The 15,700-nt window shown below is 50.0% G+C and overlaps 2 protein-coding genes across 2 annotated transcripts; one reads left to right on the top strand and one right to left on the bottom strand.

The window, feature by feature from the left end:
- Positions 1-1,464: 1,464 nt before the first annotated feature.
- NT5C3B (5'-nucleotidase, cytosolic IIIB) lies at positions 1,465-9,175 on the bottom strand. The gene is made up of 9 exons (XM_065896803.1): positions 9,113-9,175; positions 8,791-8,889; positions 8,141-8,210; positions 8,012-8,058; positions 5,662-5,747; positions 5,006-5,095; positions 3,870-4,032; positions 2,817-3,017; positions 1,465-1,965 (listed from the first exon to the last, which is right to left on the bottom strand). Exons 1-9 carry the CDS (start codon positions 9,122-9,124, stop codon positions 1,831-1,833), a joined length of 903 nt encoding a protein of 300 aa, XP_065752875.1. The 5' UTR covers positions 9,125-9,175; the 3' UTR covers positions 1,465-1,830.
- Positions 9,176-9,877: 702 nt separating this feature from the next.
- KLHL10 (kelch like family member 10) lies at positions 9,878-15,700 on the top strand. Its single transcript, XM_065896802.1, has 5 exons — positions 9,878-10,198; positions 12,653-13,142; positions 14,010-14,627; positions 14,924-15,073; positions 15,292-15,700. The coding sequence occupies exons 1-5, from the start codon at positions 10,005-10,007 to the stop codon at positions 15,664-15,666; spliced, it is 1,827 nt and encodes a 608-aa protein (XP_065752874.1). The 5' UTR covers positions 9,878-10,004; the 3' UTR covers positions 15,667-15,700.

Genomic DNA, 15,700 nt, shown 5'->3' with positions numbered 1-15,700 from the left:
AAGGAAGGGGAGCAAAGCAGGCCATCTCCATGGCCCTTCTGCTCAAGACCCTGTGTCCCTAGGTCTCAGCCTCCTGCCTCCCTGAGGCCCAGCTGGGGCCCTCACCATGGAGGGAGGCTGGGGGGTAAGTGTCCACAGAGAGGGGCCTGCAGGGGAGGCCTGGAGACATGATCCTGGTCTCCTAAGGGTCCCAGCTGAATGGAAAAACAAGTTCCCTGAACTCAAACACAACATGCAAAGCTCAAGGCTTAAATTAAACCACACAGGTCAGATTCCCCTTTCACACAGATCGTTTCTAATACGGCGATGTTCCCACCTCTCCCTGCTCCTGGCCGCCAGCTGTCACCACCTGCCTGGCGCTTCTCCCTCCTGCCAGAAAGAAAGGTAATGGAGTTCAAACCTCTGGTGTCTTGAGGAAGGAGTTGCTTCAGCCACTAATCAGGCCATCTGCCCTCACCTGCCTGGCTGGACTCTGGCCAGTGCGACAGAGATGACCCAAGCCATCCAAGGAGGTGGGGTGGGGGGGATGCTTGGGAGAGAAAGTGACTGGATTCACACCCCAAACTGCCCCCACAAGCACCGAGCTCTTGCCCAAGATCCCCCGAGAGACGGAGCTGCTCCCCGCGGTCGCCAGCGTCTGATACTCCCTGGTCCCAAAGCACAGAGAGCACCTCGGGGTCGACAGAGGTGACAGCCTCAGATGATAACCACCCTCCCCCAAGCCTAACAGGACAGCCTGAACTAAGTCCGTGTGGAGGCAGCGTGATGCAGAAGAGAAGGCTGGCTCTGTCGGAAACACTGCAACCCCAGCTTGAGCTCCCAGCTCTGGCCTTTGGGCAAAGGACTGGTCCTTTCTAAGTGGACCCATACCTCCTGCAGGATCCCTGTGAGGATGGAACGGCACCTGCAGCACCTGGGTGCACACAGCTGGCCCTCGGTCAACACTCCCATCACTTTCTCCGCTGAGCTGCAGACAAACACAACTTACCAGCCACCAGGCAGGCGGATGAGGGAATGAATCCGACTACCCTGAGCACCGGCTCCCTTCAGGTCCCGACTCAACCGCCCTAAGTCATACACTTCAGTGGCCGTGGAGGAGGAGGAAGGACAGGAGCCAAGGGCCCCGGTGAAAATCCACACTCATATGGATCACTCTAGGGACCCATCAAGAGGGGGCTCTGCATACAGGGCCGGCCAGATTCAGCTGAATTTCAAGTTTAACGGCTGCATGAGAATCAAGTCAAACCATTCCGGGTCAGAAACACACCCTTCCAACCCTGCCTGCTCACCGTGACGCCCACAGACACGCTAGGCTGTGCTCGCTGTGCTCAGGGTCTCCTGGGCTAATTCAGGGGTTTTCAAACCGTGTTCCATGGAGCTCTAGCAGCTTCTCGGAGGTTCCTGAGCCTCCAGAACCAGGAGGTACAGGCTCTGCCCCACCCCCACCCCAATCGGAACAGCTCTGTGTTTTCCTTTTTTTATTTTGATCTGTTTCACATATTAGATTTGTTTGAAGAGCAGCTTCCCATGTTAAAAAATACTGGAAAAAAGATTCCCAGGACCAAATGATTCCTAAAGTGCTAACCCTGTGTAGGTCCACAGTTCATCTGGAATGGCTTTCGCTGCCCTCCGGGCTGGCAGGGCTCCCTCAAGGCTCTGGAGAACACAAACCACGAAGCCAGGGAAAGGGGGAGGGAGGGGCGTGGGCCAGCAGCTCCCGGCCTCCCAGACTCTTCCCTGCAGCACAGGCAGGAGCAGTGCTCAGAGCAGAGTAGCCTTCCGGGGAAGCCCGTCCGCACCACAGCCCGCGGGGCCTGAGCCCGGCCGCCCTCAGGAGCCCTGCACCTCCGTCCAGTCCCTCTGCCGCAGGACGTGCTGCAGCAGCCCGTTGACCACGTCCAGCGTCTCATCCTTCTCCAGCACGATGTCATACGAGTCCATGTAGCGCTCGCGCCGCTCCTCCACCTGCCGGGGGAGCAGAGACCGAGAGTCCCCCAGCGCCCTGCCCTCCACGTTGCCCACCTGGGGCTGGGGAAGAGGGCGTTCAAGCTGCGACTCCCCGGGAGGAGTTCAAGGTTACCGGGACCTGCCCTTTGGAGACACAGATGGCCACCACGGATGCAGGCTGCCACAATTAACCCTTGGGTCAGTGCCAAAAGGACCATCCCAACGATTAGAAACGAAAACTGTCAGACGTTATCTCTAATCTCTCTGGATTGAATCCTCACGAGGCTTCAGCACCTGCTGGCTGAGGTGAGAACTGGAGGCCTTCTAGCCTGAGGCCATACTGTGCCCCTCTGTGACCTTATGTTTTCACCCCTGTCAACCTCTGGTCTGTTCCTATGCTTTCCTTCTCTAAATTATAAACCCACATCCTGAATACCAACATCTCCCATCTCAATCATGCCTTGCTGGGTAGGATTTAGGAGGACTGGTAATCAGCCCAGCCACTTTCTAAACTATGTCACCTTGGGCAAGTTACTTAACCCCCTTGCCTCAGTTTCCTCATCTGTAAACTGGGTATAACAGTCACTACCTCAGAGTGTGACTGTACGGATGAACTGGGTTAATGTGCGCGGCACTCGGTAAGTGTGGGCTCTGATGACGTGCTCTGACCTCTGGGTCACGCCGTGTGCTTCGTGCACAGCTGTAACCACTGGGTATCTCTTTTGTTTCCTATGAGACTATGGCTTGTGTCTGACCTCTGTGCCTCTCATACTTCACACAGGGTCTAGCCCACAGAAGGTGTTCAATATGCACTCGTTAACAGGAATGAAGGAGAAGCCGGCCATGAAGAACCCGGGTCTCCTACCTACCTTGTCATTTAGGAAGCCAATCTTGAGAATGTTCTCCACGCCAGGAACCCCATCAGCCATAGTGAGGTCCCCCATGGAGTCTCCCAGCAGGAGGATGTTGGTTTTGCCCTGAAGCTGCTCGAAGTAACCAGAGTTCTCGCACACGGAGCTGTTCTTGTTGTAGGTGTGTATGAGCTGGCCCTTGAATCCCTTTAGGAAGCCCTAAATAATCAAGACAAGAGACAGACAGAAGGACTACAAAGACCCATTCAGGACCAGTGTTCCACTGTCTCTGCCACAGAGGAAAGGGAATCCTGAAAGCCACAGATAATGCCAAAATTTCATTGTGATCCAACTAGGGGTCAGCAAGCTAGGGCCCGTGGACTAGATTTGGCCTATTTTTGTAAATTGCTTTGCTGGAACACAGCCAGGTCCATTTGTTTACATCTTGTCTACCGGTGCTTTTTAGTGTGACAGAGTAGTTGTGACAGAGATCATATTGCCCGCAAAGCCCGAGATACTTACTACCTGGTCTTTCACAGAAAAAGTTTACAACCCCTGGTTTAAATTAACAGGAACCATCAAATATTGTTGATCACCTACTCTGGTGAAAGCATGAAGCCCGTGATACAAGCAAGCGCTGCCTGGCTACATGTGCGCTAACCTCAGCTGTGGGCCACACCCTAACCACAGGTCAAAGGGATGAAAATTCCAGCCTTGGTTTTAAGGGGAAGAAGTCAGAACACGGGTGAGTCAGAGCAGCCCACCTCTGGCTCAAGAAAAACAAGTCCAAGTCCAAGCCCTTGAGTACCTAGGATGGCACACGAGCCATGACAGTGACACGGGGCCTGGCTGAGCCCTAAACTCAGTCCTCCCTGGCAGAGTCGACTGTCAGCCAAACACCCAAGAGTGGGTCCTTCAAAAGCGACTGTCTTTAGCTGGCACTAATAAATAAATAACTGCTGAGGGCAAAGAAGCTGGCATGCCTTCCCTCCCCCCTCCCCCATCAGGGTTAACATTTAGGGTGAAGCACCCTGGCTGGCGGTCCCCACCCTTCTTCCAGCCCCAGCTCACATCTTCATCAAACTCCATGTAGTTAGAGACGATGTGGATGTTCGGGTGGAACACTTTCCTCTGCCGCATGATTTCTTCCAGGATATCCCCAACGCCCGCGGAGAAGATGAAAAGGGGAATGCTGTTCTGGGAGAGGGTGTTGAAGAACGTCTTGTATCCATCCCTGAAGTGACGTGAACGGTTCTGAAATGGCACTGCCTCTGCGACTGCTCTTTATTTTCTATTTGGGTTACATCTTTAACATTTTTTAAAAACATTTTAAATTGTGGTATAAAATATATACAGTAAATTATTAAAGTGAACTAATCTTAAGTGGTCAGCTCAGTTAATGTTTACATATGTTCACACACGTGTACTTACTAATCAGGTCAAGATTCCCTCATGTTCCTTCCCAGTCGATGCCACCGCCCCCATTTTGACTTCACATCACCATTGATTTGCTCTCCCTGCCCCTGAACTTCATATACACCATATAACCACATTTTTTGTTTGTTTGTTTCTGTATTATTTTGCCTGAGCAAAATACAACCAGGCAGCTATCCTGAGGCAGCTTCCCTGGGGAACACCTCCAACCCACCCAGGCACTTACTGGGTCTGCACGTGTCTACTCTCCTGGCTTTCCACGAGCTAGCCTCTCTCCCCAATCAGGACGCACAATCCTTGAGGGAAGGCACCCGTGTTGACTCCTTCCTCTACGTGCCCTCATCCCTCCTCCAGTAAAGAACGCTCCAGCACACAGCTGCACTGTGAAGGCCACGGATGATCAAGGGCCCTAGGTCAGCCAACTCCCACGTCTGGATAAAGAACACCAGTCACCATGGGGACCCCAAAAGTCTTTTTATCATTGGGAAGAATGAGCTAGACGCTGTTTGTTCTAGGAGATGGAGCCCTGGTCATATCCACACCACATCCACTACCAGCAGACTGCATCCTAGGACACACCCAAGGAGAGAAAATTCTCTGGCCGTGCCCAGAGAGGAAAAGCAAGACCTTCTCCACGTCATCTACTCATGGTGCTAGATCGCTTCTGACTCTCCCGGCAACCAACTCCTCTTCGATTCTTCCCAGCCTCTCTTTTGTGAGCAAACCCGTCGCCAACAGTCCGGCAGAAACATTTTCCAGAGCAGGTAGCTCACCTCAGCATTGCGTTGGACTCTCTCACCACCTGGGCTATCTGAAACTTCCGAATCTTCTGCTGGCACAGGAGCTCATGTGCTTTGGTCCACCTGGAAACAGACACCCCACGAGACCCCAAATTCAAACCACTATGTAGAGTGACCTTTCCCATCTCAGGGCCGAGTCTCCTCTGGAAGTACTGACAGCGGAGGCCTCATCCTTTTCCCCAGAGCCATTTCCTGAAGGACCCTGCTTGTCCCTAAAGGAAGAGGGTGAGACAGCAACACAGCAGCCACAGAAGAGCTGGACAAGTTGCTGCTGATGTCAAAGCTCTTCTGAATCCCTTTCTCTGTGACCCCACTCTATGGAGAACTGGGGCTTTGCCCAGTGATACGGGTTTCCTTAGGAGGGTTATTGCCCCAAAGCACTTATTGCCCCAAACTAAGGGGCTTCTAACTCATTCCAAGGATACTTGGTGAGCCCTCTACTCTAGCAGTAGCCACACGTAGCCTGGCTTTATCTGGACAATTTGTTCTAGCAGCTGCGCTTGTGGCCTTCAGTTAAGCATTCAGTAAGGTAAAGGAGCCTGCATCTGACCAAAGCTCAGGAAAAATACGCCCCCGTCCAGACCAAGCATCGTGAGGGCCAGGGGCGTTTCACCACCACCATCACTTACCATTCCACCATGTCAGGTAACTTCTCTTTGATGGTCCGGTGTGGGTCAATCTCAATTGGGTAATAGTGGTGGAGGAGCGCTTTGAGCTGTGACATCGAAATGAAGAGAAAAGCCGTTTAGTCCACATCAAGTTTTCCCCAGCGGAGTCCTACAGTCCAGCATGAGAAAAAAGTCACCTAGAAGATGCAACTCCAGGTAAGGGAGTGACCTGGAGCTGCAGAGCCGGCCATCCCCCTGCACTCCCGCTTAATCAGTAAGAACTGATTTAACGCTGTATTTCCCAAAATGTGGTACATTTTCTCAGGTGGTAGGCAAGATAACTTTGGCGGGGGGCGTACATGGATAAAAACACTTTTCATTTTAGTGCTTTGGGATTCATTTTAATGTATGTCGGAAAAAAAGAAAACTAGAATAGCACACTCACGCTTTCATAAAGATTGCTCCTTTCTTTTGCAAGTTAGATGCATTCAGATCTTTAAAGGCAGGGTAATTTACACAGATCTGGCAAAAAGCATTCAAGTGAACTAGAAGACTGGAGCTTGGGACACAGCATGTCAGGGGATAACTCCACCTGACCAACGTCAGGTGGACGGACAACCTCACGGGGAGCATCTCTGTGCACCTCCTCTGGCTAAGGTCACCTTCCACATGCCAGCACCTTCCACAATCTAGGGAGGCTGCTTCAGGGACCATGTGTCACATGGGCTCAGTCAGTAACAGTGCCCAATAAAAATGAGGATTGACTGAGTAAAAAATTTTAATACCGTGCATGGTCTTGGAATATTATGAGATCAAATGGAGTCCCCGACCATCAGTCCAAAAGAGGGTTAAATACAAAGAGTGACAGAGACAGAAAGCTCCTAAAATGTGTTAAGATTCTCAATGTTTCCTTGAGTGTGAGAACATTTTTCTGAAAGTATAACAGAATTCAACAGAATATAAATTTCTTTTTTTTTTTTTAATTTATTTATTTTATTTTTGGCTGTGTTGGGTCTTCGTTTCTGTGCGAGGGCTTTCTCTAGTTGCGGCAAGCAGGGGCCACTCTTCATAGCGGTGCGTGGGCCTCTCACTATCGCTGCCTCTCTCGTTGCGGAGCACAGGCTCCAGACACGCAGGCTCAGTAGCTGTGGCACACGGGCCTAGTTGCTCCGCGGCATGTGGGATCCTCCCAGACCAGGGCTCGAACTCGTGTCCCCTGCATTGGCAGGCAGATTCTGAACCACTGCGCCACCAGGGAAGCCCCCAGAATATAAATTTTTAAAAAGAAAAAAGATTTCTTACATAAATTTTGTTTTGTTAATTTCTTCAGGAACCCATCAACGCCACAAATCTTAATGTTCTCTAGCTTCTTTATCCTAGAGAGGGCATCCAAACCTATTGTCTTATTTGTGGACGCAGCTCTCTGGAAGCTGCTATGATCAGGGATGTGAGGAACCAAAAACAGTGACCTGCCAAAGGTAATCAGTGGTGGAGCCAGAATCTACCTTAAGCTGCAAGTGGCATCACCAGAGAGACAGGTGTAGAAACAGAAGAGCTGTCTATAATTCACTGTCCATCTTAATAACCAGTAATCATGACAGAGTATTAGAAGATCCGACCCATACGGCAGACCAACAGACCACCTAGTAACCAATTTGGTGAACTTCATAATCAAGTGGAACTAAATGATATAGCTATTTAGCAGAAAGAGCTCAGCAACCTGCAGAGAAACGAGGGGCTAGCACAGCTCTGCTCTGGCAAAGAGGACACTGATGGGAAGAACGCGTAGCAAAGTAAAATGAACTCCAAGGCTACAGGGATCGCTTTACAGTATCTGTATGCATCTTATGGAAACGGGAGTTTCATACACAGACATTAATTCAGAAGTCTTTCTTGGTACCTGCTGCCTTACCAAGAAAATTTATACGATCAAGGAAAGAGCATAATATAGAGGAAAGAGTCCGGGAACAGAGTCAGATCTATGGGAAAACCAAGCTCTGCATCTTGCTGTATGACCTCGGGTAAGTTGCTCAAACCTCTCCAAGCCTCTGTTTTCCCATCTGCTAAATGGAGACGGTAATGATTCTAGCCACCTCTCGGAGTTGTGCGAGGGTTAAACAGCAAACATCGCAGTCTCCTATTCAGTTCTACACATAGCAGTAAGCATATTCCAACCGTCTATTATCACGTGTCTTGGCCAATAAGGAAAAGCTGTTTCAGTGTATTAAGACTAGGTCCACCTGAGCATAACAACAATTTTTTTAAAAAATTCATCTTCTAAGGTCTCAATCCTGGAACCTTTGGTCCTAACCAAGAATCACCGGAAGTCGTATATGATAGCCATTTCTGAGCAAAGAAGGGAGTAACCCACCTCTTTCCGGCACTCCTCACTGATGATCTTGCTGTTATCCAGAATATCTGCAAAAACACAGAACTCCTTTTACTTGCCCCTTATAAGCCATCGTCCAGTGCAGCCCAATGAAGCTAGTATGTGACTTACTGTAAGAAGAAGGGCATTGCTTTCCATTATATGCAAACCTGCTCAAGGTCATGTCAAAATCAGAAATGACCTAAAATGCAAAAGAGAGATGAAGCCTAGACAGGCTCCTTCCAGGGTGGCCCTGTGCCAGCCAGGGAGGATGATTATGGAAGTCCAAACAGCTCAGTGCCGGTCTGCGGGCAAAGCCCTGGGGGGAGTCAGGAAGCGCCGAAGGAAGAACAACTAATCCTAGTTAGTACCTGTGCTAACCCAGAGAAGACCCAGCCTCTCCGAGGATGGGGGTGGGGACTGCAGAATCAGGACCCCTTCCACTCTGTCAATAGCACCCATCTCAATGCCCTGGTCCTTCGTAAGATGCCCCCACCTTTTGGCCCATCTACACGTCTGCGCCTTCTTGGGGAGCCCACCAACCTCGGCTAGCGAGGACAAGACCCGGAGGCCTGGTGTGGGGTGCGTTCTGTCTACAGCACGACCTTACTGAGAAATTTGAAATCTAGGTTTCTGGGCAGGTGGGCTCTCCCCCAAGGCAAAACAGGCTTGCCCTCGGGCAGCCGGCCATTTCTAGGGGCTGAAGGCATGCTTGCTGGCGTCCGCAGCAAAGCGGGAAGGCGCACTGGGCAGGCCACATCCCCAGCCCCCCCCCGCGGTACCTGTAAGCGGTCTCCCCCGCCCTTGCGGAGGGCGCCCACGATCTCCTGCACCCGCCCGGGCTGCCGCATCAGAACCGTGGCCTTCATCAGGGGGCTCACCTGTCCCGAGACCCGAGAGAACCGCTGACCCCGGCACCGCGCTGCGCCCAAGGGGAGGCCGGCGAGGCCGGGCCGGGGGCGCGGGGGACGAGCGGGGGCTCCGGCCGGGCCTGGGCGCCTACGGGCCGCAGTGGCGCGGCGAGGCCCAGGCGGCCCGGTGGGGGTCTCGGAGCGCCCGGGGGTTCGGGGCCCGCCCCACGCCGGTCTCCTCCTCCCGCCTCACCTCCTCCGCCATGGCGCTCGCCGGCCTGTTGGCGGCGTGGGCACAACGACCGCCCCGCGGCCCCACTGCGCAGGCGTCGCTTCCGCGGGGCGGGGTGGGGGGTGAGGTGCGGGGACTGGGAACGGGTCCGGGGCGAGGGGGTGGGGGTGGGGGGTGGGGAACGGGGAGTGTCCCAAGAGGCTGGGGTTACGTGGGTGGGTGCCACTCTTTTTAGAACAAAAACCCTAACCGGAATGGACGTTTCCAGGCTTAAGGTTTGCATGACCAAAAGGCCGCAGATGGGAGGGGGTGTGAAGGAGCCATAAGTGAGTTCTGTTGAAGATCCAGAAGGTGCTTCCTTCACGGGCCTCGCTCCTCATCACAGGAGATCAGTGACTCAGTCCAGAGGGCAGGAGGGCCCTGGACATCTGGGCCAGAATGAAAACCCATCAGCTTTACTTCTCCCTTCTGCCTCCTCTGACTCGGTTTCCTTGAACTCAGTGTCTCGGGAGCCAAGGGCCAAGCTGCGGAAGAAGGTAGATGGTTGCTACAGAGACGCCAAACTGAGCACCGGAAGTGGGCAGCAGGAGCTAGTCTTATGTGATGTTAGTGGTCACGTCCTGCTCCTGGTTGGTTGAGGAAGATGTGGGGTGGTCTTCAGCCTGAGTGATGCCATGGGGGAGGTGGGGGGGGGGAGAGGAATGAGGACAGGGACAGGAGAGGGTTCTAGAACCTGAGATCACAGTCCTGAGAGTGATGTCACAGCAGGCCCAGGATTCTGGAACTTGGGCTGCCTGCTGGGCCCTATGTGAAAGGTGTAGTAGGAAGAAGGAGTGACAGCTGGCTAAAGAGCCCCTACAATCCTCCCCGACACCCTAGGAGAGCAGCCTGGCTCCACTTGTCCCAGGGTGCCATGGAGATGGAGAGCACGGCGGCCTCCACAGGTTTCCACCAGCCTCACATGGAGAGGAAGATGAGTGCGATGACCTGTGAGATCTTCAACGAGCTTAGGCTAGAGGGCAAGCTCTGCGACGTGGTCATCAAGGTCAATGGTTTTGAGTTCAATGCCCACAAGAACATCCTCTGTAGCTGCAGTTCCTACTTCAGGTATAACAGCGTTGCTGGACTAAGCCAAAAGGGGGAATGGGGCTCATTCTGAGACATTTTGGTTCATTTCATATTTCCCACCCCATTATCTTAAGTTTAGGGACACTGTCAAAGCCCTGGGCTCCTGTAGACTGGCTCCTTTGTCTTCTGAAGAGGCACAGCTAGGGCCAGAGCCTCTTCTGTCTCATTTTCAACTAGATTTCAACCAACTATTGGTGGGCCAGATGCTTTTTTTCTTTGATTTTCACCCAAACCAAACTTTGGGAAGGTTGGACACCTGTAGTGGGTTTCCTACTTAAACCTAGACGACAGTGCCACTTCAGCCACCCCTTAAGCCCCTATCTGAGACTATCTCAAACAGGGTGACAAATTAACAAGGACTGAGAGGGTGGGAAGGGGGATGAGGGGAAAGAACCAAGGAAATATTTTTCAGAAGAAAAAAGGAGTTTGAGCCAAAACTATTGGAACCCAGGAAGTAAAAGACCTATTTTGTTCATGAGCTGAAAATATTTGAGTACTCGGTTCCAATGAAGATATGATAAGTGCGTGCCACCCGTTGCTAAAAATTCTCATTCATCTAGACCTAGAGCAGGGTATACAAAAAGACCAAATAGTGACTATTTTAAGCTTTGCAGGCCATACAGTCTCTGTCACAACTACTCCACTCTGCTTTTAGTAGGAAAGCAGCCATAGACAATACTAAATGAAAGGGCATGGCTGTGTTCCAATAAAGTTATTTATGAATACCGAAATTTGAATTTAATTTCCAGGTGTCACAAAATATTTTTCCCCCAAAAGAAAAGAATTTTTTCCCCATTTAAAAATGTAAAAAATATTCTTAGCTCACGTGCAGTACAAAAACAAGAGTTGGCCTGAATTTGGCCGAGAGGCTGTAGGTTTTCAGACCTCTTCTCTAGAGAATTTGACCTCTGAGCCCACATTCCCTTAAACTTCCTAGAAAAAGGGAGGAAAAATATATTAGGGCAGGGACTTCTGTCCTCTGCAACACCTAGAGAAGTACCTAGCTACATAGTAGGGACCCAATAAGTTGTTGTGGAATAGTAGTCATTTTACTCATTCAATGAGTATTTATTGAGTGCCTATTTTGTGACAGGTACTGGAAATAAAACAATGTATAAACATTCCTGTTCTCGTAAAGTTTACCTTCCAGTAGGGGGAACAGGCATTTAATAAATAGAATACATATTAGGTCATAAGTGCTAGGGAAAAAAAGGAAGATAGAGAGTGGTCAGTGGTAATTTTAAATAGGATTATCACTTTGCTGACAAAGTGACATTTGAGCAAAGACTTCAAGGGGCTGCGGTCTTGGGAAATAACGGAGATCTTGGGGGAGCCTTCCAGGCAGAGTACAAAGCAAAGTGCACAGATGGAAGCATCTCTGGTGTATTCAAGGAAAGCAAGGCCAGCAGGGCTGGAGCAAGGTGAGGAGGAAGGTGAGAGGAAATATGGTTAGAGAGGTATTCATGGTCCAGATCTCAGTGGTCTTTTGTAGTCCTTGGTAAGGACTCTGTATTTTACTCTGAGTAACAAGGGAAGTCAGTGGAAGGTTCCGAGCGGAAGAGGAGCATAAACTCGTAAGGATCATGCTGGTGTCTGGGATAAGACTATAAACTCTGGAGGTGTCAAAAGCAGAAGCAGAGAGATCAGTTGGGAGGTTTACTTCCAATAATCTAGGCAAGAGCTGGTGGTGGCTCACACCAAGAAGGTAGCAGTGAGAGAGGTGAGAAGCGATCAGATGCGGATATGTGTTGATTGAACAATACTTGGCTTTTTTTTGTTTTGTTTTTTTGCGGTACGCGGGCCTCTCACTGGTGCGGCCTCTCCCGTTGCGGAGCACAGGCTCCGGACGCGCAGGCTCAGTGGCCATGGCTCACAGGCCCAGCCGCTCGGCGGCATGTGGGATCTTCCCAGACCGGGGCACGAACCCGTGTCCCCCCAGTCGGCAGGCGGACTCTCAACCACTGAGCCACCAGGGAAGCCCAATAATACTTGTTTTAAAAGTGTATTTGCTCAAGTTTAATTTCCTTAATTAAGATAGAATTTGGTGGGCAATGGGCTGAGACAGAAAAAGACCTGGGTCTAAGCAATTATACCCCAATAAAGATGTTTAAAAAAAAAAAAAAAAAAAAGACCTGGGTCTTACTCCCAGCTGTAGATACCAGTTTCTCCATCCACCAAATGGGAAAAGGCCTACTTATCATGAAGATAGGAATAAAAGTGACCAAAGTTCTTGGAAAGGTTCTCTTGACCACTGTATAAAACCTACCCTCCTCCCCCCGCTTCCTCACGCCAATTTATTTCCAATTCACTTATCGTGCACACTATTTGGAAAATGTCCAGATTTTCCACAACAAGAGAAGGTGGCGGGGGTAGGGAACGTGGCAAACTAGAGAGAAATATTTCAGTGACTGCTAGTTTCTTTCTTTCTTCCAGAGCTTTGTTTACAAGTGGCTGGAACAACATTGAAAAGAAGGTATACAACATCCCTGGCATTACCCCCGACATGATGAAGCTAATTATCGAATATGCGTACACCCGGACCGTCCCCATCACACCAGACAACATGGAGAACCTGCTGGTTGCTGCAGACCAGTTTAACATCATGGGTATCGTCAGGGCTTGCTGTGAGTTCCTCGAGTCGGAGCTGTGTTTGGATAATTGTATCGGCATCTGCAAGTTCACAGACTACATCTACTGCCCTGAGCTGCGGCGGAAGACCTACACGTTCATACTGCACAACTTTGAGGAGATGGTGAAAGTCTCAGAAGAGTTTTTAGAGCTCTCAGTCACTGAACTTAAGGATATCATTGAGAAAGATGAGCTCAACGTCAAACAAGAAGATGCTGTATTTGAGGCCATTGTAAAATGGACTTCTTATGACCCCCAAAATAGGAAACAGCATATTTCAGTCTTGCTTCCCAAGGTCGTTTAGTTATTCTTTTGTGGGACGCTTAATTGCTTTTTTTTTTTTTTTTTTTTTGCCTGTGCCACATGGTTTGTGGGATCTTAGTTCCACAACCAGGGATCGAACCCATGCCCCTGCAGTGGAAGCTTGGAGTCCTAACCACTGGGCTGCCAGAGAATTCCCTTAATTGCTCACTTTTGATTCATTTATCCCAGAGGGATTGTCCCAAGAGCCATACTCAGATGTTTGACAGATTCCGAGGCTGCAGTTATACTTACATATACTCACATATGTACATCTACAGAAGGCATCCCCTGCTATTCTCTGGAATTTTGCAATTTTCTTTGCCCTTGACATTGCTAGTTCCTTCTGCTCCAGTGATATTCTCTTTGACCAAGATTCTCCCTGGTAGTGGGGGAAGGAGAGGGCAGGCCTTCAAAAGAATTCTAAAGGGTCTTCCTCTCACCCCTTTCCTTCTGTGAGTTTCCCCAACCAAAACAGGAGCTGGACAAGAAACCAGATCATGAGTATTGCCCTCAGTTGTAGCCATTTGGTGCTAATTCATGTTATTTTACATATAGAGACATAGATATCCAATTACTGAACAATGACCACGGCTTTTTCTGGTCTAATAGTCCTGTCCAGGGGCCAAGGAATGGACTAGCTCTGTGACCATCTGAGGCGGCTTCTATCTCGCTCATTCTCAGCATCCAACGTATACCACCTCCAAAACACAAATATTTAAACTGTGAGCTGTAAGTTACAAAAACGAAACAAAACATGATCCTACTGTGTTCAGAGGAGACTGTAAAACTGCGGGCTTAAGGACACGGGTTTTCCAGACACCATACCTCATCTGAATGACTTTCTCTATGTCCTTCTTAGGTTCGCCTGGGTCTGATGCATGCTGAATACTTCATGACCAACGTTAAGATGAACGACTATGTCAAAGACAGCGAGGAATGCAAGCCAGTCATCATTAACGCACTGAAGGCCATGTATGACCTAAACATGAACGGATCTTCTAATTCGGACTTCACCAACCCACTCACCAGGCCCCGCCTGCCCTACGCCATCCTATTTGCAATTGGTGGCTGGAGCGGTGGGAGCCCCACCAATACCATTGAGGCATATGATGCTCGGGCAGATAGATGGCTGAACGTCACTTGTGAGGAAGAGAGTCCTCGTGCCTACCATGGGACAGCTTATTTGAAAGGCTATGTTTATATCATTGGGGGGTTCGATAGTATAGACTATTTCAATAGTGTCAAGCGTTTTAACCCAGTCAAGAAAACATGGCACCAGGTGTCCCCGATGCACTCCAAGCGTTGCTACGTCAGCGTGACAGTCCTCGGTAATTTTATTTACGCCATGGGAGGATTTGATGGCTACGTGCGTCTCAACACTGCTGAACGTTATGAGCCAGAGACCAACCAATGGACACTCATTGCCCCCATGCATGAACAGAGGAGTGATGCGAGCGCCACGACACTCCATGGAAAGGTAAGACCCCGGGGGAAGCTGGGGTTAGGAGATGTGAAAGCAAACAGGCCTGGAAATAATGGATGGAAAACAGAAGTGGCAGTATTGGCAGTATTCACTCTGCAACACTAACTCCTTCATCAAATGACTATCTTTTCTGATTTTACTTATTAAAAAGCGACGCACGCGCACGTGGAAAAAAGAAACTCAGACTGAAGACTGGCATCAGAAGTGTCCCCTGCCCCCAGCCACCAGCATATACACACCCTTTCTTTCTACTCCCCAGTTTTAATAATCTTGGAACTCTCTTCACACAGGTCTACATATGTGGTGGGTTTAACGGAAACGAATGCCTGTCAACGGCAGAAGTGTACAACGCTGAGAGTAATCAGTGGACAGTCATAGCACCCATGAGAAGTAGGAGGAGTGGAATAGGCGTAATTGCTTATGGAGAACACGTATATGCGGTGAGTTCCTTTTGTACAACAAAAATTATAGCCCTAGATTTCCTATGAGCAAATAGGTTTACACTACCACTGGGAAGAATCCGAAAGCTTCTTTCCATGGAAGATAGTGGAAGAGGGAGGTATGAAATCACTGGTCCCCCGCCAACCCCCGAAGAGGGCATCCCCAGCAAACAGAAGCGATGGTTAACAGCCAGCTGTGTTTCCTCCGCTGTCCACAGGTAGGCGGCTTTGACGGAGCTAATCGACTTAGGAGTGCAGAAGTCTACAGCCCAGCGGCTAACATCTGGCGCACAATCCCCACTATGTTTACTCCTCGTAGCAATTTTGGTATCGGGGTGGTAGACGACCTCTTGTTTGTGGTGGGTGGCTTTAATGGCTTTACCACCACCTTTAATGTTGAGTGCTATGATGAAAAGAGCGAAGAGTGGTATGATGCTCACGACATGAGTATATACCGCAGCGCTCTGAGCTGCTGTGTGGTACCAGGGCTGGCCAACGTTGAGGAATACGCAGCTAGACGAGGTAACTTCACAGGGTTAGCACTGCGCGATGAAGTAAGGCATTCCGCCTCGACAAGTACCCTACCTGTATGAGCCTCTTCATTTAGCTAATAAAAAGTCTAAGCAA

The sequence above is a fragment of the Phocoena phocoena genome, chromosome 19 (assembly GCF_963924675.1).
Source record: "Phocoena phocoena chromosome 19, mPhoPho1.1, whole genome shotgun sequence".
NCBI classification, from domain to species: domain Eukaryota; kingdom Metazoa; phylum Chordata; class Mammalia; order Artiodactyla; family Phocoenidae; genus Phocoena; species Phocoena phocoena.
Note: the sequence above shows the minus strand (reverse complement) of the source record. Positions and strands in the feature narration are given on the sequence as shown.